Raw genomic sequence first — 15,395 nt, forward strand, 5'->3', positions numbered from 1 at the left:
GGGCACCTAGAGGCTCTGAATAAGTTGCAGGCTGCTGGACAGGCCAAGATAGGAAAGAATCCAATGAGATTTTCCAACCATAATCAGTCAGGAACTGTGGACAATGACAGAATTCAAATATAGGAGAGAGGAACATATCATGCCAATTTTCAAAAAAGCCAATTCTAAACTACAGACAGAAGGAGCTTCATATTGATCGTAAGCAAGATTCTAGAACAGATTAAAGGGCTGATGTCTGAGTACCTCAGAGGAAGCAGTGACTACTTGGAGCCAGTGTGGGTTCCCCAAGAATAAGTCACGGGACAATAACCCCATTCCATTATGTGGTTACCAAACTGGTAACTCTATATAGTAGAGGTACAGTAGATTTGGTTGACAAAGCATATATCCTTATGACAGAATGGAGGATTAAGAATCCGATGCTAGTGCAAATGGGAGTAATTCGCTGAACAACTCTACCTGAAATTGATAAACATCAATCTGAAGTGAAGTTTGTATAGACACATCAAATCGTTCTGCCCTAGACCTCAGCCTAGGCAATAATTTTATTATTTCCTTAAGACATTAAAGAAATGCATATCAAATCTGTGGACAACTTGGAACAAAAGAGGGTAGTGAATGATAAATGTATAGATAAACAATCTAAAAGACTTTGAAAGGCTAGAACAGATGGTCATATACAGGAAAATTTAGATAAATATTAAGTTTTATTTATAGGACTAAGAAGCCAATTGCACACATCCATGAATGAGGAGATGGGGCTCAGCAGCAACAAGTGTAAAAACAAATTGGTTATTTTGAGATGACTGAACATCAAGAGTCAATGGCCTTGTTTAGAAGGACCATAGTTGGAAAGCCATTGTTTGAGAAATTATTCTGTCCTAGGTTCTGTGCTAAGCATTTTACATAGACTATCTTATTGTGTCCTTTTAACCCTATAAGAGAAATAGGTAAAAACTGAGACTAAAGGTTTAGATGACTTGCCCAACACAAGGTAGAAAGTAGCAGAGCTGAGAGTCTCCCCAACTTTCTACTCTGTAACTGGTAATCTTAACTATGAGGTTTCAGTGCTTCCCTGGGGGGTGAGGCGGGTCTCAGCAAGGGTGGGAATGGTTCTACTATACTCTGCACCATCAGTCAGCATCCGGAAGTACTACACTTTAAGAAAAATATAGCAAATTGGTATATGTTCAGTATTCAGGGTAGTGAGAGGATTCAAAATCATGTCACTTAATAAGAGCTGAAAGAGATTTACCAACTTAAATAAGGCTTAAAGGTAGGGTATGTAATTAATTTTCAAAAATGTAGGGGGCTGTTATGTAAAATAAATTGTTCAGGGGCTTCCCTGGTGGCGCAGTGGTTGAGAATCTGCCTGCCAATGCAGGGGACACGGGTTCGAGCCCTGGTCTGGGAAGATCCCACATACCGCAGAGCAACTAGGCCTGTGAGCCACAACTACTGAGTCTGCGCGTCTGGAGCCTGTGCTCCGCAAAAAGAAAGGCCGCGATAGTGAGAGGCCTGCGCACCGTGACGAAGAGTGGCCCCCGCTTGCCGCAACTGGAGAAAGCCCTCGCACAGAAACGAAGACCCAACACAGCCAAAAATAAATAAATAAATAATAAAGAATTTAAAAAAAATAAAAAATAAAAAAGTAATAAATTGTTCATAATGGCCCCCAAGCAGCAGAACTATAAAATTTAATACAGGGGAAATGGTTTTTTAACAGCCTAAAGGTTTCCAAAGATAGACCACCTACAAACCAATGAAAATAGCCCTGGGAAAGCTCTACACTACAACAAAGCAGCAGCAGAAACCCTGTGGAGCTCAAAAACTGAGGATGACAGCAGAGAGAAGCATAGGAAGCATTTTACCTGCATCCCTCTATCCCTCAGTCCAGAGCAGCTTGGTGCCAAGAAGGATCCCCATGGAGGGATTTCACCCCACAAGGAAAAGGACAGTAGTAGAACCCTGGTAGGCCACCTCAACAATTCACAAAGGACAAGAGCAAGAGGGGAAGAACAAATGAACTACAAAACAATCAGAAAGCAATTAACAAAATGTCAATAGTATGTCCTTACCTATCAATAACTAAATTACTCTAAATGTAAATGGTTTAAATTAAAAGACAAAGAGTGGCTGAATGGACAAAAATACAAGACCCAAGTATATGCTTCCTACAAGACACTCACTTAAACTTTAAGGACACTCATAGGCTAAAAGTGAAAGGATAGGAAAAGATACTCCATACAAATGGAAACTAAAAGAACAGGGGTAGCTATACTTATGAGACAAAATAAACTTTAAGTGAAAAGTTATAAGAAGAGACAAGGTCATTATATAATAATGAGGTCAATTCATCAAGAGGATATAACAATTGTAATTATATGCATGCCAATATTGGAGCACCTAAATATATTAAACAATTATTAACAAATCTGAAGGCAGAAATAGACAGCAATGCAAGAGTAGGGGACTTCAATAACCTACTTTCAACAATGGATAGATCATCCAGACAGAAAATCAATAAGGAAATAATGGACTTGAACTATACTTTAAGCCAAATGTACCTAACAAACATACAAAACATTCCATCCAACAGCAGCAGAAAACACATTCTTCTCAAGCACACACAGAACATCCTCCAGGATAATCATATGTTGGGTCACAAAATTAATCTTAACAAATTTAAGAAGATGAAAGTCATATAAAATATCTTTTTTCAACCACAATGGTATGAAACTAGAAATCAATAACAGAAGGAACACCAGGAAAAAAAACAGATGTGTGGAAATTAAAACACACTCTGAAAAACAAACTGGTCAAAGAAATCAAAAGAGTAATTCAAAAATCTTGAGACAAGAATAGAAACACAACATACCAAAACTTATGGGATGTAGCAAAGGCAGTTCTAAGAGAGAAGTTTTTAGTGATTAACATTTAAAGGAATGAAAAAAGAAACATACACAAATCAATAAATGTGTTAATAAATGCAGAAAAAGCATTTAACAAAAATTCAACATCCTTTAATAAGAACTCAACAAATTGGGTATAGAAGGAACACACCTCAACAAAATAAAGACCATATATGACAAACCCACAGATAATACTATACTCAACAGTGAAAGGTTGAAAGCTTTCCCTCTAAGATCAGGAACAAGACAAGGATGTCCCCTCTTACCACTCCTATTCAACATAGTACTGGAAGTTCTAGCCACAGCAATTAGGCAAGAAGAATTAAAAGGCATTCAAATAGGAAAAGAAGTAAAAATGTCTGTTTTCAGATGACATGATCTTGTATAGAAAATTCTCAGTACTCCACAAAAAAACTGTTAGACCTAATAAATGAATTCAGTAAAGCTGCAGGATACAGAATCAACAAACAAAAATCTGTTGCATTTCTGTACACTAATTAACTATCTGGAGAATAAAGAAAATAATGCCATTTACAATAGCATCAAAACCAGTAAGATACTTAGGAATAAGTCTAACCAAGGAAGTGAAAGATCTATACACCAAAAACTGTAAGACACTGAAGAAACTGAAGACAAACAAATGGAAAAATATCCGTGTTCATGAATCAGAGGAGTTAATATTGTTTAAATGTCCATACTACCCAAAGCCATTTACAGATTCAAAGTAATCCCTATCAAAATTCCAATGACTTTTCAGAAAAATAGAAAAAAATTGTCCTAAAATCTATATGGAACCACAAAAGTCCCTGAATAACCAAAGCAATATTAAGAACAAGATTGGAGGCATCATACTTCCTGATTTCAGACTATATTACAAAGCTACAATATAACAGTCAAAACAATATGGTACTGGCTGAAAAACAGACATAGAGACCAATGGAACAGAACTGAAAGCCCAGAATAAACCCATGCATATATGGTCAATATTTAACAAGGGTGCCAAAAACACTCAATGACAAAAGGATAGCCTCTTCAATAAATGGTGTTGGGAAAACTGGATATCCATATGTGAAAGAATAAAATTGGACCAGTATCTTACACCACTCACAAAAATTAACTTGGAATGGATTAAGGACTTGTAAGACCTGAAACCATAAGACTCCTAGGAGAAGATAAGGCAGGGGAGCTCCTTAACAACATCTTAGCAATGATTTTTGGATATGACACCAAAAGAACAAGCAACAAATGCAAAAAAATCAACAAGTGGGACTACATCAAACTAAAGCTTCTGCACAGCAAAAGAAACCATCAACAAAATGAAAAGGCAACCTACAGAATGGGAGAAAATATCTATAAACCATATATCTAATAAGGGGTTAATATCCAAAATATATAAGGAACTCAAACAACTCAATAGCAAAAAAAATAATCTCATTTTTAAAATGAGTAGAGGACTTACACAGACATTTTAACAAAGACAACATACAGACAGCCAACAAACACATGATGCTCAACATCACCAATCAGGGAAATGCAAATCAAAACCACAATGAGATCACCTCACACCTGTTACAATGGCTATTATCAAAAAACAAGAGATAAATGCTGGTGAAAATGGAGAAAAAAGGGAACACTGGTGCACTGTTGATTGGAATGTAAATTGGTGCAGCCACTATGGAAAACTGGATTGCAATTCCTCACAAAATTAAAAATAAACTACCGTATGATCCAGCAATCCCAATTCTGGGTACATAGCCTAAGGAGATGAAATCATTATCTCAAAAAGATTGCATTCCTGTGTTCATTGCAGCATTATACACAATAACCAAGACATGGAAATAACCTAAGTGTCCGTAAAGATGAATGTATAAAGAAAATCTAATATGTGTAACACAGTGGAATATCATTCAGCCATTAGAAAAGGAAATCTTGCCTTTTGCGATAACATGGATGAAATGGAGGGCATAGAGCTAAGTGAAATAAGCCACCATAGAAAGACAAATTCTAGGGACTTCCCTGGTGGTGCAGTGGTTAAGAATCCGCCTGCCAGTGCAGGGGACATGGGTTCGATCCCTGGTCCAGGAAGATCATCTGAAGCCCACGCACCTAGAGCCCGCGCTCCACAACGAGAAGCCACTGCAGTGAGAAGCCACGCACCACAACAAAGAGTAGCCCCCGCTCGCAGCAACTAGAGAAAGCCCGCACGCAACAATGAAGACCCAATGCAACCAAAAATAAATAAATAAAATATAAATAAATTTATAAGAAAAAAAAAAAAGAGACAAATTCTATATGCTATACAACATCAGCAATACGTGGAATCTTATGAAAAAAAAAGAGCCCAATTTCATAAAAACAGAATAGAATGGTGACTCAAGAGGCTGCGGGAATGAGTAAACAGGGAGATATAACTGAAAGTCTGTACCTCTTGAAAAGTTCTGAGTATCTAACATACAGCATGGGTGACTATAGGTAAAAATACTGTATTGTATACTAGAAAGTTGCTGAGATTAGATCTTAAGTGTTCTCATCACAAAAAAGTTAACTATGTGAGGTGATGGATGTGTTAATTATCCTTGGTAATCATTCCACAATGTACATGTATATCAAATCATACTGCACACTTTGACAAATAATTGTGTGTATCTTAAGTTGAGGGGGGGAAAACAAAGATAGACTGGGGTATCTGTGGTTACTGGTCCCCCATTACTGAAAGTATTCAAGGACAGTATTCAAATGGTCAACCATGTGGAAGTATGCTATACAGGGGGATTGTTCACCTGCTAGAAACTAGAGAAAAACCTTCCAGGATTGTTTCAGTCCTAAGATTCTAACTCTGAACAAGAATTTCATTCATTTCCCCAGACAGAACATACAATTTCCTAAGACAGGCCTGCGTAGCCTCTCATTTATATCTGAGAAGGACTAGCAATCTAACTTCTTGAGCAACATTCTCCTTTCCTCCCCTGAAGCCCAATATTTTCCAATGCGATCCACACCTTATACACAGGAAAACAATCACCATGAGCCTCTATGGGGATGCTGTAAACTAGGACTTGTTGGCATGACAGTTAGCAAAATTACTAACCAACCAACCAATACAGGTATATTCTGTGGAGCCCCCTACAGAGTAGCCTAAATCAGGGTCCCTGCCATCAATGGGCCTACAGTCAAGTTGGAAAGTTGAGAAGTTGGTCAAGGGTTTCAGAGAGATGGTCGTTTGAACTTGCTTTGAGGATTGCAACAGATTTTCGCTAGAAAGGAAAGGGAACAAAGGAACAAAGTCAAAGAAGGTAGGAAGTACACGGCACATTCCACAGGCAGGTACCAGTCCTGGCTAATGGGAGCAGGGGTTGGGGGACACAAGAGGAGGCAGTAGGAGACAGGTGACTTGCCCATAGCTTAAAAGGGATACCAGGAGAATTACCCTTCCCTGGATTCTTTCGGATGCAGAAAGCCAGAAACACTAAAGGTTAGGTAAATGGCTAGCAAACCCTTTTATAAATAGCTAGTATCACCTTTTTAAAAAATGATGCCAGGGGACTTCCCTGGCGGTCCAGTGGTTAAGACTTGGCCTTCCAAAGCAGGGGGCGCAGGTTCAATCCCTGGTCGGGGAGATAAAATCCCACGTGCCTCCCGGCCAAAAAACCAAAACATAAAACAGAAGCAATATTGTAACAAATTTCAATAAAGACTTTAAAAATGGTCCACATCAAAAAAAAAAAAAAAAAGATGTCAGGCCCAAGCTGAGTGATTATGAACCCAGGTGATCCCAACGAACAGCCAGGCTCAGAATCCAGGGTTCGGGGCTCAAATAACCCATAATCTCATTAATCACTGGGCACCCCCTACTTTCTGAAACTAACACCTGGCCACACAGCAAACCAGGAGGCTGGTGGAGCAAGAAAATGAGGAAAACTGTCGAAAAAGGACCATGCACAGACAATAAACAATGGTCATTAGGGAGAAGAGACAAATTTGCTCCACAGACTTCGCCTGAACCATCCAGCCCAACGAAAACTTCTTAATCTTCACAAATGGTCAGAAGTCCTTAATGAGACTGCCTTTGCTCCAAGCCCTTCTAGTTTACAGCACCCCTGCAAAGGCCATTGGTGATGTTCTCCTGTGTATCAGGTGTGGAAATACTTTAATCATGAAATTCAGAAATAATCAGTCCACTTGTCTTTCATCTTCCCAGATCTACCCCACCCCTCTTCCACAAGAAGGGGTTCCACAGAAGAAAGGGAGCAGGATGGCCTATGCCCCACATGCATGGGATCCAGACATTCATGTCTAAAATCTCTCTGGACTAAGTCCAGAAAGATAACTCAGTCATTTCAACCTGATGACTGTCTGGTGATCAAGGTGAGGTAAGTTAATAGTATTATTTCATAATCCCTTCAAACGTTTACTGACCGCCCGCTGCAGGCGCAGTTCTGACCCTGTGGACAGTACATTCCTGTCCTGTGTTGCCCAAGACAGCCACGGCTGAACTGACAAACGCCCTCCTTCACCTTCAAATTTCAGGACAGTATAGAATGTTAGAACCAGAGGTCCTTAGAGACCATCAAGTCTACCCCTTTCCGTTTGACCAGATGAGGAAGCTGAGACCCACAGAGGGGTCATACTTGCCCAAGGTTACACAGATGAGAGGCCACAGGCAACAGTCTCCATCCCTGCCTTGGACTCCCAGCCTAGGGCGCTTCCCCTTGAGATCACACGGACATCTCACTGCCTTCTGAAACCTGGAAAACCTGCTCAAGCTCCTTTTTTTTTAAAATGTCTATTTTCTATTTGTTATAAATATAACCATCATTTTCTCGCACTTAATCTCTACCAGGCACTACCAGAAGGGCTCTCTGCAAATTAACTCAGTGAATTCTCCCAACAACCCTAGAGGGCAGGTTACAGTGATCATCCCCATTTTACAGATGGGAAACCTGAGGTAGAGAGAGGTGGTACAGCCAGGACAGAGCCAGGACCGTCTAATGAGACAGGCTGGCTCCGGAGTCCCCACTCTTAACCACTTGGTTATAGTTTACGAAAGATAATTGCTTTAACTTATAAAATGATGGAAGAAGAGGTGCAAGCCTTAAAAAGGGCATGATCACTAGTGTATGATAATGAATTTAAGAGCTAAACCATACATTTCATTAATATATGCAATATATTTCATGATTATTTATTAAGGGAATGTCTGTATATTTGAGGGAAATACAGAAAGCATGTTAACATCTTAAGCATTTTTTAAAGGCAAAATGATCATGTGCACACCAGTCAAACAAAGCCTGCCACTTGAAATAGGCAGAATGTTATCTGAGTGCTGAGTACACGTGCTATTATGTAAAGCGAAGGTGTCGTTGCCCATCACCATCTATGCGGGCCTTCACTCGTGGCTATGAGGCATTCTTTTTACATCAACTTTCTACAGAAATCAAACCTCAAATTAATAAACTGAGGATTAAAATAAGAGAACACACCTCTGAAAATTAAAATACATTTTTTATAAAAGTGTTCAAAACCAAGATCACTGGAACAATTGCCCAATATTCAATTGTTTTCACTTTCCTTCATACTAAAAATGATGTCAAATCTCATTACCTTGGTTATCCAGGAGAAGAAGTCCAGGAGCAATAATGGTAGAAATAAGCAAATTTCAATGTGCCAAAGAGCAAATTTCAAGGGAAAAATTGCAGTCAAGTTAAGAAGATGTACTATCACAGAAAAAATTACCTGCCATTTTATCAGCCAAATGTCTTAGTGTTGAGTGTGGAGAGGCCCACTCAAAATGCAACAGATCCTAAAAATTCTAAAATCAGAAAAGTACTGTCTTAGACATGAAATCCACAGTCCAGAGAATTAAAGTAGAGAGCAGTGCCAGGCATATAGTAGGCCCTCAAATATTTGTTGAATAAATATAAGAAAATGTTCACAAAAAGAGAGGGGCATGATGGAGACCATCAAAATGGCAACATAGCAGAGCGACACTGCTTTGAGGTTTTGAGAACTTTTAAATACCTGGAAAATTACAAAAGAACTAAGGATTATAGAGACTGGACAAAAATGGCAGAGTACCATCCAATCAGGGCAAAATGCTCTGTGGTCTAGTACCTGACCTGCACTTCGTAAGAAAAATATCTCTAAGCCCAGCTTTGCCTACGGGAGGGATCTGGACTCAAGCCCTACAGCGTGGCATAATATTTACAGTACAACTCTGACATGGCAAAATTCCCTGAATTTGGTGCACTTCAAGTATAACACTGTTTTTAATTTAGAACTCTCAGTGGGAGTTGCCCAGCTTGACCCATCTCTTCGTAACAAATTTAAGGTCACAGGAAAATTATCCTATAGCTTCTCTGTTTCACTAAAGCAACATAAATACAAATGCAATTAGACAAACCCTACATAAACCAGATCTGTCATATCTGATCAGTAAATTAAAGCATAATAAAATTACAGTCAGCCTGGGAGTTTGAGAGTAATTTGGACTCTCTGCAGTACCATTCTAACCATGTGCCAATTGTAAAGGGTTTTCCGACATTTACTGGGTTGGCCAAAAAGTCTGTTCAGGTTTTTCCATAAGATGTTATGGAAAAACCCGAATGAACTTTTTGGCCAAACCAATATATCATAAACCTTTTTTCTGGGGAGTCACACTTGGTCATAAACTCTGGCAGAACTTGAAGTTAGAGCTTAAGTACCAATACAGTGGTTACCAATTTTGTACAGAATGCTTAATATAGAAGTAACATTATATTCCTTTATTTGTTTTAATACCTATTTAAAACACATATCCTTTTCTCATTTACCAAAGGAGGTCATGTGTCACAGCTCACCTGAAATTCCTGTGCAACTTAAGTCTTAGCCACAACAGTAGTTTCTTATAAGAGCACAATGAGAAAATATTCCAAACTCTTCTGCAGTACTCACATGATTAAACAAAAAAAGGTGTGAAACACAAGTGAGGCCCCTGATGAAATTTCATAGAGCCTTAGTTACCAACTACTATTTCCTCTTTACCTTTAAGTGTTTCTGAACTGCTTAGAGGACAGGAGAAGTGCTTCAAAGGAAAGTCTAACAACACGCCTGTTACATAACCTGTTCTTGGTTGGCCAGGCTATGTGGTTTTGATAAGGAAGAAAACACAATCAAAAGGAGGACAAACACTGATTCTCTGTTCTCCATTCTCCCATTAGCCAGGACATTCACCTGAGTCAAACGCCCAATAGCTAGCTCTGTGCCTCAGTTTCTCTAACCACTAAATATGAGGTCTGATGCTATCCAAATTCCTGTTTGATCAAAGTTAATGAGCACAATAATCACACAGAAAGTCCACATCAGAACATTACACTGAAATACTATGTTGTATAAGAAAACTCCAAAGGTTTTTGCAGTAGTAATTTCTTTTGCTCCAAATACTACAAAGGAATCAGATTGGCTATTAATCAAGATAAGGCAAATACCTATGTGCTTTAAGTATGTGTATATAAAAACCCAAGACAGTTATACTAAAAAGCTTCCCAGGTAATCTGCTTGGATTATGATGTGCAAAGAGCAACCCACAGAACCCAAGAGAACAGGTCTTCGATTTTTTGTTGTGAAAAAAGGACTTCAATTCCCCTGACATCTTCAGGGCCTAGAACACAAGATGGCAAAGCTTTAGAAAACCAGGGACCCCATGGGACCCCAAATGATCAGTTCCTTCTAAACATCTTACGTTTTCGTATTTCTTACCCAATTGGCGCGGGTCTGGTGGTAAACCTCTTTAACTCTGGGTCTGCGGGGACTTGTCTCGACTCAGGCAGAGGTCAAGAAGGGAGAAGCTACGCAAACACAGATGTTGCTGCCAGCTACAACCAATGGGGGGCGGGGGGGCGCTGTGGGCTCCTAGGGAGGAAGATGGATTCTCTCCTGGAAATCTAATTGGTGTCTGGGAAACGAGAGTTGGGTTTCCAAGGCTGCCTGTGCACCCAGCTTCCACAAAGCCCTGCATAGGCGAGGATGCCTCCCTGGCCAACAGGCCGTCATTATGCCCCTGTGGAAACTCCCAGCACGGGAAGGTTAGGGGACCACCAGGCACACCCCAGGTTTCCAAGAGGAAAACAGATCCACGAAATAATCCTAAGGAAGTCCAACGGAATTCTGGCCGCCTCTCCTAACCAAGATAACTATAGATGCCTTTTAAAGCACAACATGTGTTTCCACATGAAAGAAATGTTAGCGCTTGTGTCCTGAGCTTCCGCTTGGTCTGCTGCTCTCTGGCGACCCGGCCCCGCCGAGCACCCTCACCCCGGAGCCAGGCACTGATGGGGAAGGGAAGCCCCAGCTTTCGAGGCTCTGCCTTCTCCACCGCAAGAAGACCATTTATTTCCCCGGCGCCCGAAGGACAGCGGCCGGGCTTCCACCCGCCCATGCCCGGTCCCCTGAGCAGGGCCGGCGGGGGCGAGAGGGGCCGCGCGGTCCGGGCGACCCAGCGCTCCGCAGCTGCAGCCGCCGCGCCGGCCGCGCCGCCTCTGCACTTGTTGCCATCCCCGAGGACAGGGAGGCGGCGGCCATCCCCCGCGCCGCCGAGCCCGCGGCAGCACCCCCTTTCCACCTCCGCTGATCCTCGCGCCCTCCGGAACCCTGGAGAAAAGTAGCTCCTCGAGGGCGAACTCAGGTGAGGCGGCCAAACTTTTCCACCCCGGGCGGCCGGGAGACGCGGGGATGGAGCCCCCAGAGAGCACTTACCCGGAGGTGCTGTCCCGCAGCCTCCGACGCCCGAGCGAGGCGCTGCCCCCGCGCCCTCCCCGAGGGCGCCCGGAACGCGCCGCCGGAGCCGGGCAGGATCTCCCGAAGCGGCCCACGCCCCGCGGCGGCGCGGCCCGGGCAGCGCGAGGGGGCGGAGCCGAGGCCGCGCTCCGGGGCCGCGCTGGCTGCGCCCGCGGCGGGGGCCACCCCGCTCGCTCCGCGCCTGCCGGCTGCCGCTGGATCTCCGCCTGCCCGCCTCCCGGCCCCGGCATCACATGGCCGGGCCCGCCCGCCGCCGCGCCCGACACCGGCTCCAGGAGGAAACCTGAAGCTGCCCGACCGCGCGGGCTCCGCCGGCCCCCTCCCAACGCCCGCGGCCGCTTGCCTCGGCCTCGCTCCCCCGGCCCCGAGCGCTGGGACCGGCGGGGGCTCCGAGCCCGGGGAGCGCGAGGTTGCGCCCTGGTGGCGGCGCCCGCGCGCCCCGGACCCCACTGGCCTCGCCTGGGCGCCGCCAGAGGGAGGGGTCGGCTGCCGGCTCCTGAAAGGAGATGTGCCTGGCCCGAGGCAGCCCCAGGCTGTCCTCGGCCAAAAGCCACCACAGTTGTGACTTAACGTGGCCCATTTCTTACCTAAACATCTGTAGACGCCCTCTTGTTTCTCGAGGCTCAGGTTCCTCAAGCCGAGAGCTTCGCGAGCTGCGATTCTCTGCGCCTTCACGCCAGCAAGGGGCTCCATTAGAAGTCACCATAATATGAAAACCCTCTTTCTTACCATGAACAGCAATATGAGAGGGACCCCCTTACCATCAACGCACTTTTCTGGTTAGAACTGATCGCAACCCCAAGCAGAGAAGCCTCTCCATCAGCCAGGCCTTCCTAAAAGAGACTTCAGATAATGATAGCAGCTTTAAAGGCAAAAGTACCGATTTGATTTTTCTAATAATTACCTTGAGTCTTTGTTTTGGTTTTCCTGTGAAGACCTGCCGCCCGCAGAACCAGTAATCTCCACAGTCCTAACACAGGGCACTTTTGGAGTATATCATATTTGTTTTTTTCAAGTGAAGTAGCCCGAGAGAGCTGGCCACCGAGACACCCCTCCCCAGCTGTCACCAACACCTCTCCTGGGCCTTAGCCATTTTGGCCTCCCTCCTGGTCCTCACCTTGCCCAGCCCACCTTGCCGACAGAGCAGCCTGAGGAAGAAGGCAAGGCTGAAGAAGAGAGCAAGGAAACCCTGCCTTGTGTCCTTCACCCTGTTCCAAGGCAAAGGTCCGGGCTTCTGCCTTGATAAAGTGACCCCACCCTGGCAAAGCTCGCCTGACCCCATGCTGCAATCCCAGCTCCTGCTTCTCGGAGCTGGGACCCCAAGGCCTGGCCTCAGGGACTGCCTTTTAAAGAAAAAGAAGTTCCTGCCCATTTCCAGGACTTCAAAGTACTCAAGACAAAAAAAATAAAAAGTTTTATATTTTTCAAAACTAAAAAATATTTCCAACCCTAAAATGTGTACTGGAGATTAACTGAACAACACACTTGACAAAAATGGTTTCCAATCCGTGGTGAGCAAAAACATTGATGAATTTGTGGCCTTTGTTGTTATGCTTCTTTTTACATCACTGGTACTGTGCGTTTTCTTTTCTTTCTTTCTCCCCCCTCCTTTTTTTCATTACTTCTGTCAGATATGTAGATAGAAAAAAAATAAGAAAATGTGGGAGGAGGACCAACTTTTATAAGAAGTTACCCCAAACCTCCTTCCCCACTAAAATTAAGAAACAAACAAGCAAAACTAGTACTTGTGGAACCCTCAGCAACTGAGGACATATAATCATGCTATCTGCAGTTTTCTTGCCCTCTCTCAAGCCCTGAGCTTGATCAATATTTAAATATTTAAATATTTAAATAAGTACTTGGCTTTCAACTTCTCTTGGTTCAATATTAAGTAAAGTGTACTCTAGCAACCTTAAAAGAAGCCGTGGATATATGCAGCAGGAAGCTATCAATCCTCTGCATCTGATTGATTTTGCTGCTCCAGATATAGGTCACTCAGGACACTGAGATAGTGCTAAGCTTGGCTGAGATGGCATTTGTTTAGAATTCAAAGACTACGTATTCTCCAGCCCCAGAAAAGGGACATTCAGCCAACAAGAAACCAGGCTGATAATTCAGTTGGGAAAATTCTTACTTCCCAGTGAATATTAGGCCAGTGTCCCAGCTCAGCTTTGTCTTTTCTAGTTATTCAGTCTCCATTCATCCTTACAGACTTCAGACAGAACTCCATAAATCCTGTCCAGTTTCTGCCAGCCTCTGAACTTTGGCAAAGCTTAATGACCTTACCACACAATTTAGCACCTGATTCTTTTCACTGTCATATGTCAGACTAATTCAGGTCCTTAGCCTCTTCACTTGTCATTTCAAGGGCAAAGACTGTTTTTTATCCCAGTAATCTCCACAGTCCTAACACAGGGTACCTTTGGAGTATTTAATATTTGTTTTTTTCAAGTGAAGTATCATATCAGTTATGCAGGTTGGAAAATGTATATCACAATTTTCAAACTTTTCTTTAATGGATTAAAACCACTCAAAATTCTGTTAGCTACTTAATTCTTTCCTGGTCTTCATTCTATTTCCTTTGCCAGTAATTCTCAAAGACTGAATAATGGTAAATCTAATGTTCGGACATATGAGTTAGGAAATTATCAGTGTTTCCTAAATAAAAGCATGACAGTAGAGGACAATAGTTTTGGGGTGGGGGGGGGACAAATTTTGGAACTAGAAATTGGATGAGCTTGGGAAGAGCCAGCCTTTCTAAGCCTCCATTTCCTCAGCTGTAAAATGAGCATAAGAATAGTATTTATTATCATGGTGAAGATTAAATGACTGAAGGTGATTATGGGACACATAATAAGGATGTAGGAAATGGTGGCAATTAATTTTTCGGGGTATGTATATACTAGGAGAACACTTCAGAACGTTGAGAATTAATAGAGCATGTCAGACTCCAAGGTAAGAAACTAGTTCTGTACTATACACTTGGTTGCTCAGAGTGAGAAGGTTAGGGAATACAGAAGAGGCCAAAATGATCAAAACCAGGGGGCAAATCTTGTGGGGAAAGGCTCACAGTTCTCATTCTGGCTCCACATTAACATCACCTTAGAAGTTTTAAAAATGAGACCTTGATTCCCACAATCCCACCCCAGACCAATTATTTCAGAATCTCTAGGGGATGGGTCCCACACGTTGGGTTTGGTTTTTTTTTAAGCTCCCCAGATGATTCCAATGGTCTGCCAAAGTTGGGAAGAGCTGTACTAAAGGAACTGAATTCATTGCCACTGGAGAAGAATGAGAGCCAGCCCTCGATTAAAGGAGGCTAAGGGAATCAGCTCTTTCATTTCTACTAATGATGAACAATCCTGTTTAAATTGCAGGCCAGTGGTGCTTCAGTGTTATGTCCATGTGAATCACTTGGAGATCTTGTCAAAATGCAAATTCTGACTCAGTATCAGATGGAGGCTGATACTCTGCATTTCTGACAAGCTCCAGGTGACGCCGCTGCTGCTGGTCTGTGGACCATACTCTGAGTAGCCAAATAGTAAGTCCAAAATGGACATTAGGAACAAAAAGTAGACAAATATTCGTATTGTTAGAAGTCTTGACATCTCTGAATATTTTTAATCAATTAATATTTATTGTACACCAACTAAAAATATATTTTGCAATCTTTTAAGAAAAGAATAGGCCATTTCCAGCCAGTTTTTTTTT

The 15,395-nt window shown here is 42.6% G+C and overlaps 1 protein-coding gene across 9 annotated transcripts in view; it reads right to left on the minus strand.

Moving 5' to 3' along the window:
* Positions 1 to 14,825, minus strand: part of ARHGEF28 (Rho guanine nucleotide exchange factor 28) — a 312,161-nt gene extending 297,336 nt beyond the window's left edge. For 2 of the 9 annotated variants that reach the window (XM_082457059.1, XM_082457051.1), the window contains exon 1: positions 11,643 to 14,811. In XM_082457059.1, the coding sequence (XP_082313185.1) occupies positions 11,643 to 12,377 (735 nt within the window). In that variant the 5' untranslated portion in view covers positions 12,378 to 14,811. Of the gene's footprint in view, positions 1 to 11,642 lie in introns of all 9 variants that reach the window. The other 7 variants (XM_082457061.1, XM_082457062.1, XM_082457058.1 and 4 more) reach the window with 7 other exon arrangements.
* Positions 14,826 to 15,395: the final 570 nt, after the last annotated feature.

Source organism: Balaenoptera physalus (assembly GCF_965194825.1).
Source record: "Balaenoptera physalus genome assembly, chromosome: 3".
NCBI lineage: Eukaryota > Metazoa > Chordata > Mammalia > Artiodactyla > Balaenopteridae > Balaenoptera > Balaenoptera physalus.